We start from the raw sequence: 21444 nt of genomic DNA, 5'->3' as shown, positions 1-21444 counted from the left end.
AAATAATATAAGATGTAAGCCCAGGATTCTATAGAAACAATTAAGCACATTTATCTTTCAAACATATCTGCTTGTACCACATTACTGAAGCTATTAGTTAATACCCAAAAAGCAAGCAAATTGGTAAGCCTTCTTTTTTTGTGAAAAAAAAAGCCTCATTTGTAAAGTTCAATATTTTAAGTATTTTACTAAAACATTAGTAAATTCTGTGTAGCACCTATTTTCTTCGTGGCCCCTTGGGACATCTAATCCAGAATGGCAAATTTGGGAGAGCTTTTTAGAAAAGGTGAAGTAGGACTTTAAGAATAAAAGTAAACTAAACTCACCAGTTGAAGGGTAAAAAGGTATGTTAGGCAAAGGAACTAACAAAGGGAAAGCCTTTAAAAAAGATTTTTGTATATATTGGTTAATTTCACATAGGGCATAAGGTGTTTAATGACTGATGGTGGCTGACATTTATTTAGCGCAGGAGGAGTAAGTTTTCGCCTAAGATTTGCACAACGTCAAGGTCATTGAACCAAGGTCCCCAAAGCAAGCTGCATCACAATATATGGATAACAATGCAGTGAGGCACTCTTCAAGTACTGCAATGTATTATTGCAATTTGGAGCACTTTGAATATTTTTAAGCAGTTTAATTTTATTCAAACTAGTCTTTTGATGATTATACCCTTCACAATCTTTTGTAATGAATCAGGGAATAACCAAGAAAATGTTTCACATTCCCACAGAATTTCATGTAATGTTTCAGCAAAACATTAAAAAAAAGTTGACCTTAAAGATGAGTTATGCTTTTTTCCACAAAACATACATAATTTGTTCACATTTTATGTGATCACAAACATTTGTCAACCATGTGCTATGAGCAGATATTTTTGAAACCAATAATCAAAGTAAAGGTAGCATTTTGACAGTGAACAAAAAAAGAACCATTTTCAAAAGAAGCTTGCTCTGCAGAACATTTGATAACAGTTGTTTGAAAGTGTTGCCTCTGCCAGATCTATGTAAGGGCAATCACTGTTGAAAGCTTTTGAATCAAACTCTTTTAACAATATAGGAACAGAATTTTCTACTTTGTTTTAAAATATTTGAAAACTTCTGATTGGTTTATAAAACCAACTGATTGACTTCAGAATAAGGAAAATGCCTAGGAAAACTTTAACAAAAATGCCTTTGCATAATTGGTGGATGAATCTGACAATCTGGTATCTAATTGATAGTTACAGACCGTGATGGTCTTTTTCCCCTTAGAGTTTTATGTCTTTGCCAGGAGTCATTTGTAGCTCTAATAGTTGCTACAGACAAGCAGAGATCTGACTTGTGAAACATTTAATTGTAGTGTTAAAACACTATTTTTGTAAATATAAGCACATCATCTTTTTTCACTGAAATGCCATTTTAATACTTCTAGTTTTTCAGTGAAGGACCAACAAAAAACTGGGGGTCAAAAAATAACAATATAAAATTGAGATTGGAGAGTCAGCCTGCTTCCTGCCTTTGCTATCTGCCAGTTGGCTGATTATGGGCGACTTATTTTACTCTTCTAAGCCTTTGTTTTTCCAATTCCTAACACAGGTAATGGTAATACCAGTAAGCATTAAATAGATGTTATAGGTAAAGTGACGGCACATAGTAGGCATTAAATAAGTGTTAATCATAAGATCACCTCTTGTAACAGTGAGCATTGGCAAAAGAAGCCAAAGATATAGTTATGTTGAGTATGTAACAATCACTACATTATTTCAGGATAACTCACCTTTATGTCTGCTCATTGATAGACTATGTGTTCATTGAGGGCAGGGGCTCTATCAGAGTCAACAATGCAGAAGCCAGAATGTTGCCTGACACAAAGATCTTCAATAAATATTACTCAATTAAATGTGGTTTAGGAATAAAACCTAGAGGGAGAAAGCACACACTTTGCCTTTGTTTCCACATTCTGGCTTATGAATAACGCTAGGCTCCTCTGAGAGTTCAGCAGATCACTCTCAGGAAACCCACAGGCCTACATAGGGTGCAGGTTGAACTATGGCATCGACAGTGCTCGAGGTACCAGACAGGACTCAAGAGTTTTAACTTCATTGGTGAGTTCTTAGTTCCGCTTTACAGAAACTCACAGCGATCAGTTACTGGATCTTTGGGCTAAAGTTAAGTCAGAACAACACCATCTATTGGACAAGAGCCTGCAGTTAGTCCAGGGAGCAAGGCATGGCCACCAAAGGCAGTCCAGACCATGAACTCTGTCTGATTCATCGTAAGAGATGAAATGTCAGCAACTCTGACCATTGCCAAACCAGCTCTGAATAACTCGCAGGTGTATTACTCATCCTAGTCTATTTTTTGCTATATTATGAGAACATCCTTTAAAAAAAAATATCAAATACCTTGATATTTTCTTTTTTTTTAAAGATTTTATTTATTTAATTTTAGACGGAGGGGAAGGGTGGGAGAAAGAGAGGGAGAGAAACATCAATGTGTGTTTGCCTCTTTCACACCCCAGGCATGTGCCCTGACTGGGAACCTAGCCCACAACCCAGGCATGTGCCCTGACTGGGAATCGAACCGGTGACCCTTTGGTTTGCAGGCCAGTGCTCAATCCACTGAGTCACACCAGCCAGGGCAAAAGCCTTGATATTTTAATTGAACGTGTGAATGGCTAATAATCTCATTGCATTTATTTTAAAATGGCTTCCAAGTCACTGGTGTATGTTGGGATCTTTCACATTGCTTTTTGAGAGGGCATTGCAAGTTTTCATTAAATGCACTATATCACACATCATATTCTGGCCATTTTAAATCTTATTCTTATTTTTCAATTTTAATAACATAATTTTATTGTTTCCTAACTTTGAGGAAAAATACTCTGTGTGTAGTCCTGTAAAACAGAGCAGTTTCATGAGTTTCCAACCTGCAAGCTATTTAATAGCTGCTCTTTGGTAATTACAGAGATTTATATCCCTGTTCTCATCTCCCCCAACGTTCAGAGCTGATCTGTCCAGCTGACTTAGAGACTGACTTAGAGGTCAGCACATACATCATCTTTGACAATAAGCTGTTAGGTTAGGTTAATGATTTAAGACTAGTATGTATTTGGAAATGAGAGAAAGAGGTTTAAAACTAATTTATAGGAATATAACCCACTGGTCATTTTCATGTTTAATCAAAAATATTTTAGAGGATGTCTCAATACCAGTTGATCACATTAAGGTGACAAAATGTACTGTTTTTCCTTTACCGAGAAGAAAGTCATCCATCTCCTTTTAGGTTCAGACTTTTAGTATAACCTGAGAGTTTATCATTTCTCAGAGAATTAACATAATCTGAAAGTTATCAAAAAGATTAGCATACTATGTATTCAGCTGAAGTTACAAGTCAAATAACATCATCTATATTACTGTGTTTTGCAGTTTTTATTATTACACAGAAGGAAAGATAACTATCCTGGTTATCCTTTCAATATCTCACAATATTCAAGTATAAAAGTTAATTTACATTTAAGGACTTTATTGTTTATATAATAATTACATATTTTATAAACAACATATAACATGTAGCTTTTTAATACTATGGCTACAAAATGAATTTTTAAAAATCTGGTTATTTCAAGGTTTTCTGTTTTGTGCTTTAAAAAAATGAGGTACATTTGAGACAAAATCCCTAGCAGTGCATGCAATTTTAGTGAGATGAGGCTGTTTAATTCTAGACTTGTTTTCATACCTTATCTGTAGATTTGTGTATCAATATTTTAGCTATCACCTTTCATTGGCTAAGTTACTAGTAACCTAAATAGAGTGATTTTTCCCTTTGTTTTACATGATAAGTCTACATTGCAGGTATCAGTTTAAATGTGTATTTTTCACTATATGGTTTGAAAATATTTTCAGAAAATACACACATTCAGTGGATTTTCTTTCTAATCATTGATGCATTTACAATTATTTGTAACACTTCATTTATACCAAATAGCCCTTTTCCTAGTATTAATGAATAAAAGGGCTAGCATGCATTTGATAATAAAATTACAAAAATAATCTTAATAATATACATTTTAATTAGTGATTAAACCAATTAAAATGTACATATTTATATTGATTAAAGTAATGTTCTTGGGATTCACCACCTTTCTACGCACATACATTCAACGCGCATGCTGCTCACGCTCCCGGCCCTGCGCTGCGCCGACTCCGCCCTCTCCTGCTTTCAGAGCTACTGCGGGGACGGAAACAGTACGGGCAGCTTGCGGCATCAGGTAGGGAGGTCACCGCCAATAAACAACTCCATGCATTTAAGGCAGATTTATGAGAGGCAACTCCTCATAATAAGAACAGTTGTACTTCCAGGCATTAGTGCTTCAGTTCCTCACATGAGAGAAAGTAAATGAGAGACCCAATTTCTGAGAACATTCAGTTAAAGCACTTTGAGAGACAGAAAAGAAAAAAAAAACTGATAGCAAGAGAAAATGAACATAAAATTTAGGTCACTGCTAAATGAATATTTTCTCTATGGGTTTTCCTTTCCTGATTGCTTTTATACACACTTCACATCTAAGTATTTGGACTAAATTCATTGAAAACCTTGCTTTTCCACTGATGTTCTGTGAGCAAAAGCGAACTCCACTGCATCAGGGTCTAAGCCATCGTAAAGCAAGGTGCAGGTTGTGGGACCTTGGTACCCCACAGCAAATCACTGAGATTTTATTCTTTAGTCACTTTCCCCACCGTGCCCCTTGGCTTAGCCTGCTCAGAAGTCTAACTCTCTGCAACGTGTGAAGTTGGTCTCTGAGGCACTTTTCAGCTGCACCTGAGGACGTCCTGTTCTTAGCTTAAATAAATTTGCCTTACAGGACTAAATAGAGCCTCCTCATACCAAACTTGAGTCACTGTGCACACCACCTGCATGTCATTTTCATATTCCCTTTTGATCATGTGTTACATAAGGGCAGGTAAATGGGAGAAATTATAGTTGTATTTCTTTACTGACCCAGGAACCAGATACTATGGATATTTCATTCCTTTTCATAGAGTCTCCTGGGGTCTTAGTTTTCTTCGTTATCTTCATCAAATGTTGCTAAGAATGAATATGGAGATCTTGTTTTGCACATCTAGGCCTTCTTCGAATTGCTAAAATCAGTGTTCAATAAGCCTCTCTATTATCTTTTCTCTTTTCTGCATCTTCAACCCCTTCCTTTTCCCCTGCTCTTACCCATAATCAGACAAACATGTTGTCTCCTCTCTAAACAAAAGAGGAGCGTTTATCTGACTCTAAAGCTTGAGCCTTTTCATGTCTTCATCTTCACAGCTAAACTGTTTCAGTATGTAGTCCCAAGATTTTATCGCCATTTCTTCACTTCTAAATCACTCTAGAAGCCCCAGTGGCGGGCTGTCCAGTTTTAGCACTGAAAATCCCATGACCCAGGAAAATGCGCAATCCTAGACAAACTCGACAGCTGTTCGCCCTGCCCTGAATCCCTCCTCCTCCTCTACCAGTCTCCATCTACAGTCACTTTAAGTTCTGATAGTGAAACCTCCTGTCTCTCATCCATCAATCCTCCCTATTTTCACAAACTCCTAGTTCAAATTCTCTTCTGCCCCTAGCCTGATGTATTAGCCTCCTCAGTGAGACTGATTCCTTCCTTCATCTTACCGTCGATCTTTGGAAAAGGCAAATCCGATTATCTTATCCTCCAAAGCAGTATAAAACTTCAATCAGATACTTATTATCCTGTCCTTGGCCATCTGTATCTCTTGCCTATCATTTCTTTTTTTCTCTCTCAGCTCTATTCAAACATATTATTGCTCCCAAAATATGCCGTTGTCGCCTCACCCTTCATGGCTTTGTACATACACTGCCCTTTCCCGGAATCCACCTTTCTCGAAACTACCTAATGTATTATTGTACTTCCCCTCCAAATCTGAGCTCACGATGGCACAGCCTCCCCTTGGAAGCCATCCACACTCTTCCGAGCAAATGAGGGATCTCGTTCTTGCTTTTCTGCCACACTGTGTACACTCTTCCACTTTAACACATGACTCACGATCTCCTTGTTCCTCCTTCCTTACCTAATTGCAGTTAAGGAGAGGCACTACCTGTTTCTCCTACGTGCTGACCCAGCAGAGTTTCTATTTCAATAAATAACTGAAACAGTGTTTAATGAACTAATGACATTGTTTGTATAGTCCCTACATTTAAGAGGCAGGGTAGATAAGAGTGCATTGACAGGACCTTTAAATAGAAACATACTGCGGTTCTTTCACTTCACCCGCACTTGCACAATTACTTTAGAAGTCGTACGCATTACCTAAAGAGTGACTAAGAGTGACTAAACTTATTGAAACGTGGAAAAACTGTTATGGGTTTGCTTACTGTTCTTGCATCCCACACAGACAGGGACTTATCCGCCGAGCCCGTGAGGAGAGTGTTGGAGCAAAGGAAGAACTCGATGCTGTTCACAGAGTCCGTGTGTCCATACAGAGTGCATCTGCATCTTTCACTGTGGAGAGAGAAGCCCAGAGCTAAAGTCTCAGGAGTTAGCACCTCTGTGCTTCTTTCGGGGTCTAACTGTATAGAACAATGCTAATAAAGATAATTTAACTATCTAAGGCATAGTTTTATAAATGGCAAAGTGTACCAGAACAACAATTGTGAAAAATTCTAAAATTACTTTAGGTTCTAAGCACTATATAAATTAATAGCATGAGGCTAAGTATAAATTGCCTTTAATTTATAAAGGCATCGATAAAGCCATCTTAATACTATCCCACCCATTCCTTATGGTGAATGGCAACATAAATTTGTACCCATTTAATAAAGGAATGTGCCGAGAAAAGAAAACATCCCACTAATGGGTTAAGACCAGATAAACTTTAAGTCATTCCACTTCTTTTTTTTTTCCTCCCAGCTTGGCTGTATATTAAAATCGCCTAAGATACTTAGCCTCAAGCCCCAGACATTCTATTTCAATTGGTCTGGAATGGAGCCTGAGTATTAGTGCGAATTAACATCTCCTCATGGTGATTATAATTTGCCTTTAGGGATGAGAATCTAAACCAGTGATTTTCAAAGGGTTTTACCCGGACCAGCAGCATCAGCATCACTTGGGAGCATATTAAAATGCAAATTCTCGAGACTCATCCTCTGGGGTTGGGACTCAGCAACCTGTGCTTTAAAAAACTCTCAGGTGATTCTGATATAGGCTACAGTGTGCGAATGGCTGATGCAAACAAATAGGAAATAACTGAAAAGACAACTGCAGTTTTGCCTTTTCTCCATTTTACAAAAGGACTGTTTCTTAATGAAACAGCACATACGCGTACGGTAGTATCACTCTTCATTTGTAATGTTTGATTGCTTTTAATTAACTTTATTTATAAATCTACTTTAAAAATAAAGAGTGGAAGGTAGTTAATAATGCTGTCAACAGACGATTCAGTATATTTTTAATATCATAATCAGTCAGTTAAGCTCTGATCAGTAGTTTTTGTTTGAATTATTGATAACTTTAATTAGATTATTTCTTATGCAATGTATGTCCTTCAGTGGAATTTTGGTTTATACTTATTTATTTACTCTTCAATTTTTGCAATTCTTCATAAGTTCTGGTTCCTTTTTATTATGACTTATCTTTGTACGGGGACAGCTATCTGCTAAAGATTAATGGCAGAGGAAGGGAAATTGAACTTAGGTTATCACTAATTTCTAAACATACTTATTGTCTTCCACAGACATAGCACCAAGTGTGTTACTGACTTATTCTCTGAAGTTAATCTCTCCTCCATTTTCAAGTATATTTTTAAGTATAGAGATAGCTGTTGCAAAGCCCCTGAATCACAGGCTCTATATCAATTGTGAATGCCCCTGACCCCCCTACCACCCTCCACTTGCCTCACCTACAGAAAGCCTCTTTATCTCCTTTATCTAACAATAAAAATGTCTTGCTAGGATTTACATTTCTAACCATAACACAGTAACCAGTACTGTGCTTCTCCTATCACCATAAACAGCTATAAAATTACACAAATTGTATCAGGCAACTGTTGCTGGCATTGAACTAAACACAGTGCAGTTTGGAAGTCCCTGAATGAAGGGGAAAACTCCACACAAGCTTCTTAACTGCTGTGTCTTTCTGCTTGGAAGCATTACCCTGCTCTCAACTACAATGGTAGAACCCCAGGAGAATTAAAATCTCACTGAGCCGAGGGGCAGGGAGGACAGTCTGGGTTGCTAATATGCCTGAATTTACAGTGTAGGGCCCCGGAGAAAAGGGAGCTACACTGGGAAGGGCAGTAGTCTGTGTGAGGGTTTATTATGAATTCTTGGCTTAGGTCTAGATGGCATTTCTACAGAGTAATATTCCAGAAGGCCTAGAAGAGATCTCCTGCTCTGTGGCTGAGAGCTGAACAGTGATACCAGAGGCCAGGCACTGGACGTTGATGCCAGCCAGAGAAGAGAGAACTTACTGGGCACCTCAGACTTTCAGCTGAGACTGCAGAAAGGTTCCACCATGGAAGTAAGGGTTAAATTTATGAATTAAGTTCAAGACCAAAGTAGACTTGTCTTACCAAAGAAGAAAACAAAGCCTAAAGGGCAAAAATAATTTGCCTCAAATTAAACTGTTGCTAAAACAGAATTCACTACCCTTTTACAGAAAGACTGCCTAATACAGACTCCCTACAATGTGCCATTAACAACACCCTGCGTATCATTTTTAAATAACTACTACTGTAACTGCTCTGAAACTTCATTTGTTTCATGTGAATTTTCTCCTTTCTTCCCTTTTGATTAAAAGTGGTCTCATCTAGCACCCTGACTCATCTGCCTCCTTCTCCCTTGTGCATCCACTCCCTCACTTATCAAGCTCTCAGGATAATGAGATTCTGATTAGTATCGAATAATCTTAGGAACAGAGCCTTGGGTCTGTTGACCACAGAGCCAGAATTTTAGTAAAACTAGACATAACATTTAGGCTTCAATTGTGTTTCAGCTCCAGAACCACCCCACTGACCACATACTTGTGAAAGCAGACAAAGCCACACACACCCTGGCTGACATCAGGAACAGATGAACTCATCTACTACCCTCTATCCTCGTGTTGACCAGTCAGTAGAAACCACAACCTTGACCACAAGCCTAACTCCCTTAGTCACGATGATTATAATTTTCCCTAGTATAACCTATCTCCTAGAAGCTATTGGGGAGCTTGGCCTCTGAGCATTAGGTCATTTTTGACTCCAGGTGTGGCACCATTTCCTCAACTAATAAACCTCTACTTTCTTTGCTGAAGTCTCCTGTTCCCATTTATTGGGCTTTGACACACAATGGACCTTGTTCGGTGTTAACACTACACATGTGAAGATGTTGAAAATGTGAACCATATTTATTTCTGTAACTAATTGAATATTTATAATAATCCTATTCTCTTGTCCAGTATGTTTTCCATACATGCATGGGTCAAATTATATCTTCACAGATGGACAAAGAATCTTTAATATTTGGAATAGCTATTCCATTAATATATGTCTTCTGCTTTCTAAAGGCACAAATTATATGTCTGACCAGAGGCATTTTGTGTTTAATTAAAGGGAAATAAAAAGTAAAGGGAACATAAAATTGCACAAAAATTTAACAAAAACAAGCAAGAGAATATAAAAGATAACTTCAATAAAAAGAAAGACATATGTGGACAGCATCAGAAAAATATTAATGTATGGTTCATGTTTCTAACCTTCTATGAGCCATTATTGAAATAAAATTTCCACCTGTGACAAAATTAGGAAATATACTTTGTAAGTGTTCGGTTTGTGGTAACTTAGTAAAAGACCGTAGTGATTTAATAGAATAAAACTGAGTAGGATTTTTATTATTTTTAATTGGAGCATTTCAACATATATGAAATTATGCTCTTAATTTTTTTACATACATAGTTAGCTAAAACATAGTTAAACTAAAAGCGTTCTCCTACTTGCAAAATTTGGTAGTAGTTTTAAAGCAAATGCATCAGTATTATGAGTGAATTTGTTTCATCACAGTAAAGATCTAAGAAATACATATACACAGAAAGTGTATAATTTAAGTTACATGTGTCCTTATCTATTATATGCACTATGGGAAAAATGGTGCACATTAAAAATTTACATTCAGGCTTTGTCTGTTGTCATTAAAACCCAATTCCATTATTTGGGAGTTTATATTCTTTTACAGTGGTGGGTAAGAGGGAGCTATTTCTCGATGCTATATTAAAGCTCACATAGCTTCCCAAATGAAAAGGAAAAGATGGGTCTTCCTATTCCTCAAGGGAAGAAAGGACTGCTCCAGGGGGAAAGAACTCTGCTCAGGAGCCACTAGCTTCAGGTGAGGGGCACTACAAGAGCAGGCCTGTGAGAGATTAATTAGCTGCCAGAGAAGGAAGTCCCACTCCGACTTCCTTTGCAAGGTGAAAATGGACTGAAGTGATGGAGCATGACAGCACTGTAAGGGATGGCAATCATTTGTACGTTTCCATCAAAAACATAAACACTGAAGCCTGATGCAATTTTCTCTCTGTTGCCCTGTCTGCTGTTTTCCTATCATTTCTGTAGGCAGAAGGTAGTTCACAAGCAACAGCTCATTCTTAACTCACCTCCTGCTTTTCCTTTATTTCCTTTTGTCTCCTCTATTCTCTTTCCTGCCCCCTGATTTAATTTACCCTTCTAGTAACTGAATGATGGATAGTTTTCTGAACTTCCAACTCATTGTAAAACAAAGCAAAAGCAAAGCTATCTATTCTTCTACAGCAGTTACATTTTCATTTACAATGTATTTCCCATACCTATGTTAACTCATAAAAGGACACCAATTTTAACACATAGTTTTCCTTTGTGAGGTGTTTTATTTTATTTTATTTTATTTTACTTTATTTTTTGGTGTGGTTGTTTTAACACTATTAATATTGAATATGAAATTATACCTTTAAACTTCAGGCTTGTGTGAATTGAGAGATCAACAAAATGTGGCTAATGGAATTATGGAGCATTTATGAAAAGGCAGCAGGAATATATTTTTAGTAAACATGAAGAAAATGGCCTGATATAGCTATCCTTTTTTTTGAAAAAGTGAATTGGAATTCATTTTTATTAACCCTTTGTAAGACCTGGATTTTAAATAGTATTTATATAATTGAGCCAACATAAAATGATAAGATTTATTGTGGGGTTTATCTGAAATAAAAATTCCTTATGAAATACCTAAATCTAAGAATCTAAAATAAACACAAGTGAAAGTTATTTAAAACCTTCTACTGCGATTCATAATATCCAAGTTCAGTGAGGGATTCCTCCCATCCCCTGATCTATTTTTTTAAAGTTTATATATATATATATATGTGTATATATATATATGTGTGTGTGTGTGTATATATATATATATATATATATATATATATATATATATATATATATGTGTGTGTGCTAGTGTTAAAGCCCACCCAAATTTTCATCTCAGCAAGGCAAAGTCCTCAGGTGACATCCAAGTTTTGCCTTCAGAAGTTAATAAAAGGTAAACAATGGGAGTCTTTTGTGTGTTTTCTGTTATCACAAAAATATAAAATCCTTCATTATGCAATAGTTCCTTTTTCTGTGACCATGGAATTCCGTTAAACACTGAGTGGAGGAAGTGATATTTAAATACAATCTGCCACGGAGTGCGCCACAAGCTCTACCTTTAAGATCACTATAATCCATCATGAAATAATAATCTGTGCTGTGTTTGAGTGTCTCCCCTAGGAAAGCTCACGAATAGGTCACAGCTCCCGGACAAAAGAAAGTTCCTGTCCAAAACCCTTAATAAACATACAGTCTGAGCATCACTGTGAAGGGGTACTAAAACTCCACATATTTAACAAGGAGATTTGGGGAAACCTCAAACACCTGGAATGCAGCCAGCATGTTGAGAATAAAAGCAAAAGGTGAATAAATAAAATAACTGTAACAGAGCTGAAGACTCAAGTACCAAGTCCTCACTCAGACTTGTTAAATAGTCAACTGAACTGTTTTTGCCAAGGGTGTGCTTGCAGGGAGGGGCTCGAAGGCTGCAGCCGTGCACACCAGTGACAGTGAGAAAAAGTGGAAGCTCAGCTGTAAATGTCAGTAAACTGGGAAATGGACAAAATAAAATAAAAAGACCAAATACTGGAATGGCAAGCTGGAGCAAATTAATGCCCCAGGCAAAAGAGAATAACTGTATACTATAACAGTTCCTACACTTAACACTGTAGTTTAAGCTGTTATATATTGTGTGCCTACTGTTGTAATTTATGTATGGTAACACCCTATAGTACAGTTGGCATCATTACTGGCAGATTTCGTATTTGTGAGTTGCCTAATTGCTAATAGTCATTTCAGCCCCCAGAGCGATGCTTTTGCAGGCATTCCTACATTTGGGCATGCACAGAATGGCAAAAAATTACTCGCATGATGCACATATTCCCTGGTGAGTTCAAACTAGGTGAAGCTCCACTTTCTTGCTTCAGGTCTCATACTATCAGCCAGTCCTTTTGCAGTCTATTTAGTGCCACCATTTTCACATTTTTGTGCTTTTTATGGTAGTTTTGGTGATTTTGCTGCTTAAAATGACCCTCAAGTGCAGTGTTATCCCGTGTTCCTAAGAGCAAGGAGGCCATGGTGTGACTGAGGGAGAAAATGTGTGTCAGGTAAGCTTTGTTCATGTATGAGCTATATAGTGCTGTTGGCTGTGAGTTCAAGGTTAGTGAGTCAACAATATATTTTAAATAAGGTGTCTTTAAGCAGAAACACTCATAAAACAAGTTTATATATTGATTGATTGATGAACCAGCTCGCAGGAAAGTAACCCTGTGTTTCTCTTAGGAGCAATGGTTTTGTATTTACCAATTCAGTGTGTCTGTGATAACTCTATAAAACATAACTACCTTAAATAACAAGAACCAACTGTGCTGATAAGTTTTCCAGTTTACAGATAAGAAAGCTAAAATGTATACAATCTAGGTAACTGGTATTACACAGGTGGTTAGTGATGGAGGCACCTCTTCCCCCCAAACAGTTGTCTTAAGACCATGTACTTTTAACCACTCTCTATACCACCTTCCTCATTGCACAGCACAACACAACGTCAACTGTGGACCTTGGGTCATCAGCCCCTGAGAAAATTAAGCTCTGCAAGCAGAACAATATACCATACATTTCATAGACTTTTTTAAAAGAAATAGTTACTATTTGAAATATTTCAGTGCTCAAAATGAAGTATTCATTATCTAGAACATTAATTTCTGTTAGGCTATCCTTCCACAATGCCAGACAGATCAACTTTTATGAGTTAGAAACATTTTTCAATTTAGGTAATGACCGTCATCCAGTCTGACACAGTGGTGCCCTACGGTCAATTTGTACTGGTTTACAGGACAGCGGTACCCATCTCTCCCCAACTCCACACTTAGGAAGTTTACCCGGGCGGCATGCAGTTTGTCATGGTGGGGTATTTAGACCATGGAAACTGACAAGTGCTGCACGCCAGGGTTTTCTTTTCCTGAGAGTGGGTTTACAAGCATACCTCTGCCTGATCCTAATACCCTTAGCTTAGCCAGAAGTTATTTATGTTGCAAATTTATTTTAATTAAAGATTTCCTTTTTTTCCTTTTTATTGAATTTATTGGGGTGACACTGGTTGACAAAATTATATGGGTTTCAGGTGCACAGTTCCATGATGCATCATCTGTACACTGTGTTGTGTGTCCGTCATCCCAGGTCAAGACTCCTTCCATCACCGTTTACCCCCTTCTAGTCCCCCAACTTCCCCACCAGTGACCCCCAGCAAGCACCACACTGTTGTTGTCAGTGCCCATGAGTTCTCTTTTTCATTCTTTTTTGCGCAATTCCTCCACCACATCACCTGGCTCCCACCCCCTACTGCTGAGAGCTGTCAGCCAGCTCTCAATCTATGAGTCTATCTCTATTTTGTTTTTAGCTCATTTCATTCATTAGATTCCACCTAGGAGTGAAATCATATGGTACTTGTCTTTCTGTGACTGGCTCATTTCACTTAGCATAATGTTCTCCAGTTCCATCCATGATGTCACATAGGGTAACATTTCCTTCTTTTTTATGGCTGCGTAGTGTAAATGTACCGCAGCTTTTTTATTCCACCCATCTGGACACATACTCAGGCTGCTTGCAAATCTTGACTATTGTAAATAATGCTGCAATGAACATAGGGGTGCATGCATCTTTTAAATTTCTTCAGATAAATTCCCAGAAGTGGCATTACTGGGTCATAAATCAGTTCCATTTTTAATTTTTTGAGGTAACTTCATACTACTTTCCATGGTGGCTGCACTAGTCTGCATTCCCACCAACAGCGCAGAAGGGATCCCCTTTCTCCACATCTTCACCAACACTTGTTTGTTGATTTATTGATGATAGATACCCTGACGGGTATGATGTGACATCTCAATGTGGTCTTAATTTGTATTTCTCTGATGATTGGTGATGTTGACCATCTTGTCCTATATCTACTGGCCATCTGTATGACATCTATTCATGTCCTTTGCCAATTTTTAATGGGACTGTTTGTTTTTGGTGTTGAGATATAAGTTGTTCATAAATTTTGGATATTAATGCATTATCAGCTGCATGATTGGCAAATATGTTCTCCCATTGAGTGGGTAATCTTTTCATTTTGTTAGTTTCCTTTGCTGTGCAAAAAGTTTTTAGTTTGATGCAATCCCATTTGTTTACTTTTTCTTTTTTCCCCTCATCTGAGGAAGCATATCAGAAAAAATATTGATATGAGAAATGTCCAAGATTTTACTGCCTATGTTTTCTTCTAGGACTTTTATGGTTTCAAGACTAACATTTAAGTCTTTTTTAAAAAAGATTTTATTTATTTATTTTTAGAGAGAAGGGAAGGAAGGGAGAAAGAGGGGGAGAGAAACATCAATGAGAGAAAGAACCATAGATCGGTTGCTTCTCATTTGCACTCAACCAAGGACCAAATCTACAACCCAGGCATGTGCCCTGACTAGCAATCGAATCTGTGGCATTTGGCTTTGCAGGATATAATGCCCAACCAACTGAGCCACACTGGTCAGGGCAACATTTAAGTCTTTAATCCACTTTGAATTTACTCTTGTGTGTGCTGGAAGAAGATGGTCTACTTTCATTTTTTGCATATATCTGTCCAATATTCCCAACACCACTTATTGAATAGACTATCCTTACTCCATTGTATGTTTTTGCCTAATTGTCTAAACCTGTGGGTTTATTTCTGGGATCTCTATTCTGTTCCATTGATCTATATATGTTTTTAGGCCCATATCATGCTATTTTGATTACTATGTCCTTGTTGTATAGTTTGATATCAGGTAGTGTGATTCCTCCAACTTTGCTCTGCTTTCTCAAGGATGCTGTTGCTATTTGGGATCTTTTGTGCTTCCATACAATTTTTGGGGGATATTTATCCTAGTTCTGTGAAATATGTCATTGGTATCTTGATAGGAATTGCAATGAATCTATACATTGCTTTGGGTAGAATGGGCATTTTAATGATGTTAATTCTTCCTACATATGCACCTGGTATTTGCTTTCATTATTTGCATCTTCTTCGATTTCTTTCTTCAGTGTCTTATAATTTTCCAAGTACAGGTCTTTTACATCCTTGGTTAAATTAATTAAAGATTTCTTTTAAAATACCATTTATTATCTGATTACACCTTGCATGTATTGAGAAGCATTTCTTTTATTTTCTTTCTTTATTTTATTTTTTAATTCAGCCTATCTGATATGGTGAGAATAAATGTAAGCACCTCGGTTCTTAAGAACACAACACCAAACTATTTCTTTAGTAATTTCCTAACCCATCCTTTAATTTCAGAGCATAGGTTCATTATCTCCCATTTATATCTTCTGGGTAATTTTGTACCTACTAAACAAATGTAAAATATGATTTTCCCTGAATATTATTATAAAGGACAGAAAGAGCTAGAAGTGAAATGTCACATTGCTGAGTTGACTCATGGTCTGGGTGTCTAAAGTTAATAGACTAAATAAAATGGTTACTTATGCTTTAGAACCTGTGTCTTATGATGTGGAACTGTGAAAGCCAATCCTTCATATGCCTGAACCTCAGACCTGAGTAAGAAAGAGTGAATGCTCATATGCCTCAGTCATACATGGCTGCTTTTTATGTTCTGCAGTTAGATGAGTTTTTAAAGAACTTTTGATTCTAAAAATTCTATGATTTAAAGCTATCAGCCAATCATTTAATATCTTGTTTTTTACATACACAACAGATCAACAGGGTTGTTTTGAAACATCTTTCTCAAAAAATAAAGCTTTAAACAAAACAGGAACTAAATTAGCTTTAAAGATAATTATAATCAACTTCATTGTAAACTGTAAATTGATCAATAGCTGTGACAAGTAGTTTAAATCCAAAATACTCTTCTAAAATCTTCTATTCAATTTTTTTTACAAAATATTTTAATATAATATGCTCAAAATAGACAAATTAATACATTTGAATATTATACCTCTTTTCCTTTCCATGTCAACCCCTTGAAAGAGAGTTTTAGTTAGAAACCAAATATGAGGAATGGGGCCAAGTTTAATGAAAAGAGGCAAGATATCGAGCCATAGTGGCCAGTCTCTAGGTGAGTAGGGAACCCGGCCAGCATAGCAGGAAGGAGAGGAAGCAGGGCTAAAATGATGGGGGAAATCCTTAGATATTCGGGGACTGGACTGTTGGGAGAGAAAAGGATTTCAATCTGGGTTTTCCTCAGCTCAGAGTTTTCATTCAAAGCTCAGTGTGGCGTTTTCTGACCATAAAGAGATGGAAAACGGAATGGACCCACAACACCCATCTGTCACATCATCCTGTTTGTTTCCTTCATTTCACCAATCACCAGGTGAAAGCAGCTTGATTATCTTTGTCCTTGTGACCTCTCCCAACCATCAGCCCTGCTTAGCATTATATGCTCCAGTAGGAGACCATTATTCCCAATACTTAAATTAACCCTCAATCGGATCTCCTTCCCTTTGCATTTTATATTGAAATACTGAAAGTGTTGTTTAAAAATAAACTGAGTCTTATGTGGATTTCAATTAGCTTAAAAAAGAAAGAATTGCATGATTCACACAAATGATCCAAGAACTAATTTCTTCATATAGTAATTCACAAGCTTAGCTTTAGGACTAAAATCTTCCTAAAAGTATTAAATTGATAAATCCTATGTCATCATCCTTGATGGTATCAATAGGCGGTCCCATTTTTCTACTTCTACTTTAAAATGTGAATAAAAATGAACACTTTAAAATGTTAGAATGGAAAGAGAAACACTGGTGAGGAAAATGTTAGGAAATATTATGAGCCTTTCAGGGGACCTCCGGTTTTGTCACAGCATGTCTAGTGTACAATGGTCCTTGCATCTTAATTATCCCATGGTTGCTGCCATCATCTGCCAACAGTCACTTGATGCAAAATGGTGAAATGAAAAATTTCTATTTGGAATCTTAGCTCCTCATTTTCTTTCTCCTTCTGCTATATGCATCTAATACCCTTCTGAGTTGAGGGGAAAAAAACAGTCTTATAGTAATACTTCAGATAGAGTCATTTTTATCATCTGAAGACAAATTATATGGAACTGTCCTTAGCCTCTCATTTGTCTGTTCCTGGGGTGTCTTACTATTTCCTTCTCTGCTTACTCTTTAATAAATCCTATAACACCTGAAAACAAGAATAAAAGATGAGGATCTTTGGCAGAGGTTACATGCAACTAGATGAAATATAATTAAACCCTGCTTGAACTTCCTAAGTCAGGATACATTTCTTTGTGAATGCCCTCCCTAGAAATGAAAATACTGGAAATGGTAAACACAATTTAGATACATATCTTTCTCAATAAGTTCAATGTTACTGTTTACCCGAAGGATGCTCTCCTTCTTCCCAGAGCCCAGAGCTTTCTGCCCACCAAACCTGAATATAAAATACATAAAAACATTTTTAAAAAGACAGAAACAGAGAGGGCAAATAGCTTGCTAATAGCTTTGGTAGAAGAGCTTTCTCATTACTTTCAATCATTTTAAGTTACAGATTCAGTGGCTTTATGTCTGTCTTTATTCAATATCTCTTTATACTGAGTAGAGTAACCATACATTCCAGATTTTCCTGACCATTTTATTTTGTAAAATTTCATTATTTTCAATAAGTGTGTTACATGAAATATGCCTTAAATATGATTTAATTTCTATGTCTCCAAAATATTCCATGAATGATACACAGGACTAAACTCCTTGTCATAATTTACCCATTATGTATTTGTTTTAAATTTGTATTTTGGAGTGAGTTTCTTTAATAATCAGTTTTCTTAGTGACATCAATGGGTGAAGCTATTCCTCTATGATAATATAATCTATTGAAATATTAACCTGCATTATTTTCCTGGTGTTTTCCCCCAATCCCTCAGCTGAAGCAGGGAGAGAGCCTTTGTAATTGTTTGCCTCTGGAATGTTGGATGGACAAATAGCAGAAACTATGTGGAGGCAAATGTATTTCTCATCTTTTCTAAAACTGTAATCTCAAGCAAGTTATCTCTGAAGGAAGGGAAAGTTGCTGGGAACCTTTTATAGGGGAGGAGAGAGTGGGAGGGATTTCTTCAAAGTGGGAAGGGTGAATGGATGCTTGTCAGATTTGGTGAGAAGGAATTGTGTTATCACTCATGGCAATGCCCAGAGAAGAAGATGGATCTTGGAGAGAAAGGCCACGTGGTGCTTGTGAGGGGTGGAGTCCCAGACCCAAGGCTCAGCGTTTGTTCAGAAATACTCTGTGCATGACACCAAAGTATCAGACACCACCATGAAGCTGGGACACTGAGCAGTAAGTTGAAAACAAATGACTAGAGACGGTTCCTGATTATTGATGGTGAATAAGGTCCTAGATCATTGGCACAAGTTTAGGGAACGGACATACTAAGAATGCCTAAGTTAGAATTTCCAGCTAGGCTTATGAGAAAGAGACTCAGTCTAAATCATCTTGACTTCTGGAAATTAAGGAAATAAGGTATTTCTTCCACACTGATTTGTAGCGGAGACACATACTCAGTGGTTATAAATATATCCATCACACAATTAAAGTAAGTCCGTGTATGTTATTCATGGCAGGGACACAGAAAAGTTGGGAGGGGTGAAACCAGTCTTTTCTGTGCTACCGCTTGAGCACTGCCACGGTCCTCTCAAACGCTGGATTCCTCTCAGACCCTGAGCTCTTCCCCCATGTTGAAGTGTCCAGGGGTGTCCAATCTCTTGGTATCTCTGGGCCACACTGGAAGACAAAGACTTGTCTTGGGCCACACATTAAATACATTGTGACACGTAGTCACAAAAAGATCTCCTAATGTTGTAAATTTATGATATTGTGTTGGGCCGCATTCATAGCCATCCTGAGCCACTAGTGGCCCACGGGCCATGGTTCGGATACCCCTGTAGCAGCTCACCAATTCCCTAAGGGTTTTTGCTGCTGTTTCTAACACGTATTTACACTTAGTAGCTTTCCCACCTCATAATTCTCATGTCAGGCTTTGGTGAGCTCTAGCTAATTTAATAAATTAATCCTAATGCTAATGAAATGAAAAGGGTGCATGGGAAGGCTTGCTTTAATCTGTCAGCCACCCTCCCTTTTCTCTCGGGTCAGTGCCACCAGAGAATATTTTTAATAGTTACCTTCTGAATATCATAATAAATACTGTGTAAAAATCATAATAAACCTATTTATTGATTCTTCTTCCAAGAAAAGTCATTCTAATTGCAATAATGATACTTCATATAAGAAAAGAAACAAACAAAGTAGTATGCTGGTAGGAAAATAGATATTTTGGGTCACAAAGGACCTTGTAATAACCCTTAAATTGCATGAGTGAGTCAATTGTCTGTGTTCGGATCTGTTCTTGAGTATGGAAATAATTTTGCTCCACTGATATCTTTAAACAAAGTATATCCACTTTATCTCCTTTAAATTGTAACTGTAATGTGGAGAACAAAACTTAAAATAGAGGTTGCTTAACAAAAGCAGCCATGAATGTGTAGGCAAATCAGCCAGATCTGTCTCAGATTCAGTGAATGGAAGCAGACACTTTAGTAATAATAATAGTAATTATTTTCTACCTGCATCTTAGTTTTCTAAACCAGAGGTCCCCAGCCCCCAGGCCGTGGACCTGTATGGGTCACAACCAGGCTGCAAGGGAAGCTCACCTGAGCTTCACCTCCTGTCTCTGCCCTCCGGGTACCCCCTGCCTCCCCACCCCTTCCCCCACCCCCAGCCCCTGGCCCCATCCATGTACAAACTGGTCCCTGGTGCCAAAAGTTAGGGGCCGCTGCTCTAAACAACTTAAGGAAAATTATTTTCTCTCTTTGAACTATCTATCTAAATAATAGCTGGACTATAAGAGACGACTTCTTAAAGAATCTTATTTTTGATCTGCAACTAATAAAAACTTTTATCATTCTGTTGATCAGAAAGGAATAATTGGATATCGCACCTTTTAAAGACACATTTGCTTAAGAATGTGCTTTCATGTCTCCATTTTATTTGCTCAATGACCTCTACTTTCTATATGGAAACTGACGTTCTCTATTTTCTTGGTCACTCATTTACCAGTCCATTAAAATATGTCACCTAGTGTGTGTCCCTCACCGTTATTACAATGAATTATGTATTAGGGCTCACTGCATTTTACTGCTGTCGTGCCGGCTACTCACACCTCCTTTCCATAAAATCACACAAACACTGAACTAATTAATCTTTTAAAGGAAACCGCCATCTGTAAAAAAATATATTAAAACAAGTTTGAAAAAGACACACAGGCTTTTCTTTATATTTATAACATCATATTGCACTAACTTTTCTTAGCTTCCACCTGCTGTGTTTGCTTCACAAATTGATTTGTTAGGATCTGAATATATTGTTAGAAAAGTTATGCAGGATCTTACAAATTATTATAAAGATATATTATTACCTTGGTCATGTTGGCAGGTTGTTACCAACCTAAAGATAAAGATCATAAAGAAAATTACGTTTGTATTGCCCGTCTACCATGTGCTTTTTATCTTTCACATGTGATGTGTTCAAAGCGGGGACAGGACTTTGTAGTGAGCACCCATACGCAAACACAGTAAAGTGGCCAGATTAAGACATTAACATGCCAGTTTGTTTTATGAGGTTATAAATATGTCCCATCATGTCTTTACGTTTTATGACCTCTATTTTATTCCTTGGTAGATGCTCATAAGACATACCCAATTACTCATGTCAAGAAAACTACCAGCATTTCAATAAAGAAAGACATCTTTTGTTTACTATATTGTAACTTTGATTCAATATTTTCTTAAACAAAACTGAGATTTTATGTGTGAAAACACTGTTTTCCTATTAAGCATATCTTTCTTGAGAA

The 21444-nt window shown here is 37.2% G+C and overlaps 1 protein-coding gene across 1 annotated transcript in view; it reads right to left on the bottom strand.

Moving 5' to 3' along the window:
* Positions 1-21444, bottom strand: part of SPAG16 (sperm associated antigen 16) — a 715229-nt gene that overhangs the window by 292945 nt on the left and 400840 nt on the right. The window contains exon 13 of the mRNA XM_024564300.4: positions 6363-6489. Coding sequence (XP_024420068.2) covers positions 6363-6489 — 127 coding nt within the window. The remainder of the gene's footprint in view (positions 1-6362; positions 6490-21444) is intronic.

Source organism: Desmodus rotundus, chromosome 2 (genome assembly GCF_022682495.2).
Source record: "Desmodus rotundus isolate HL8 chromosome 2, HLdesRot8A.1, whole genome shotgun sequence".
Lineage (NCBI taxonomy): Eukaryota > Metazoa > Chordata > Mammalia > Chiroptera > Phyllostomidae > Desmodus > Desmodus rotundus.
The sequence above is the reverse complement of the archived record's forward strand: the minus strand, read 5'-3'. Positions and strand labels throughout refer to the sequence as shown.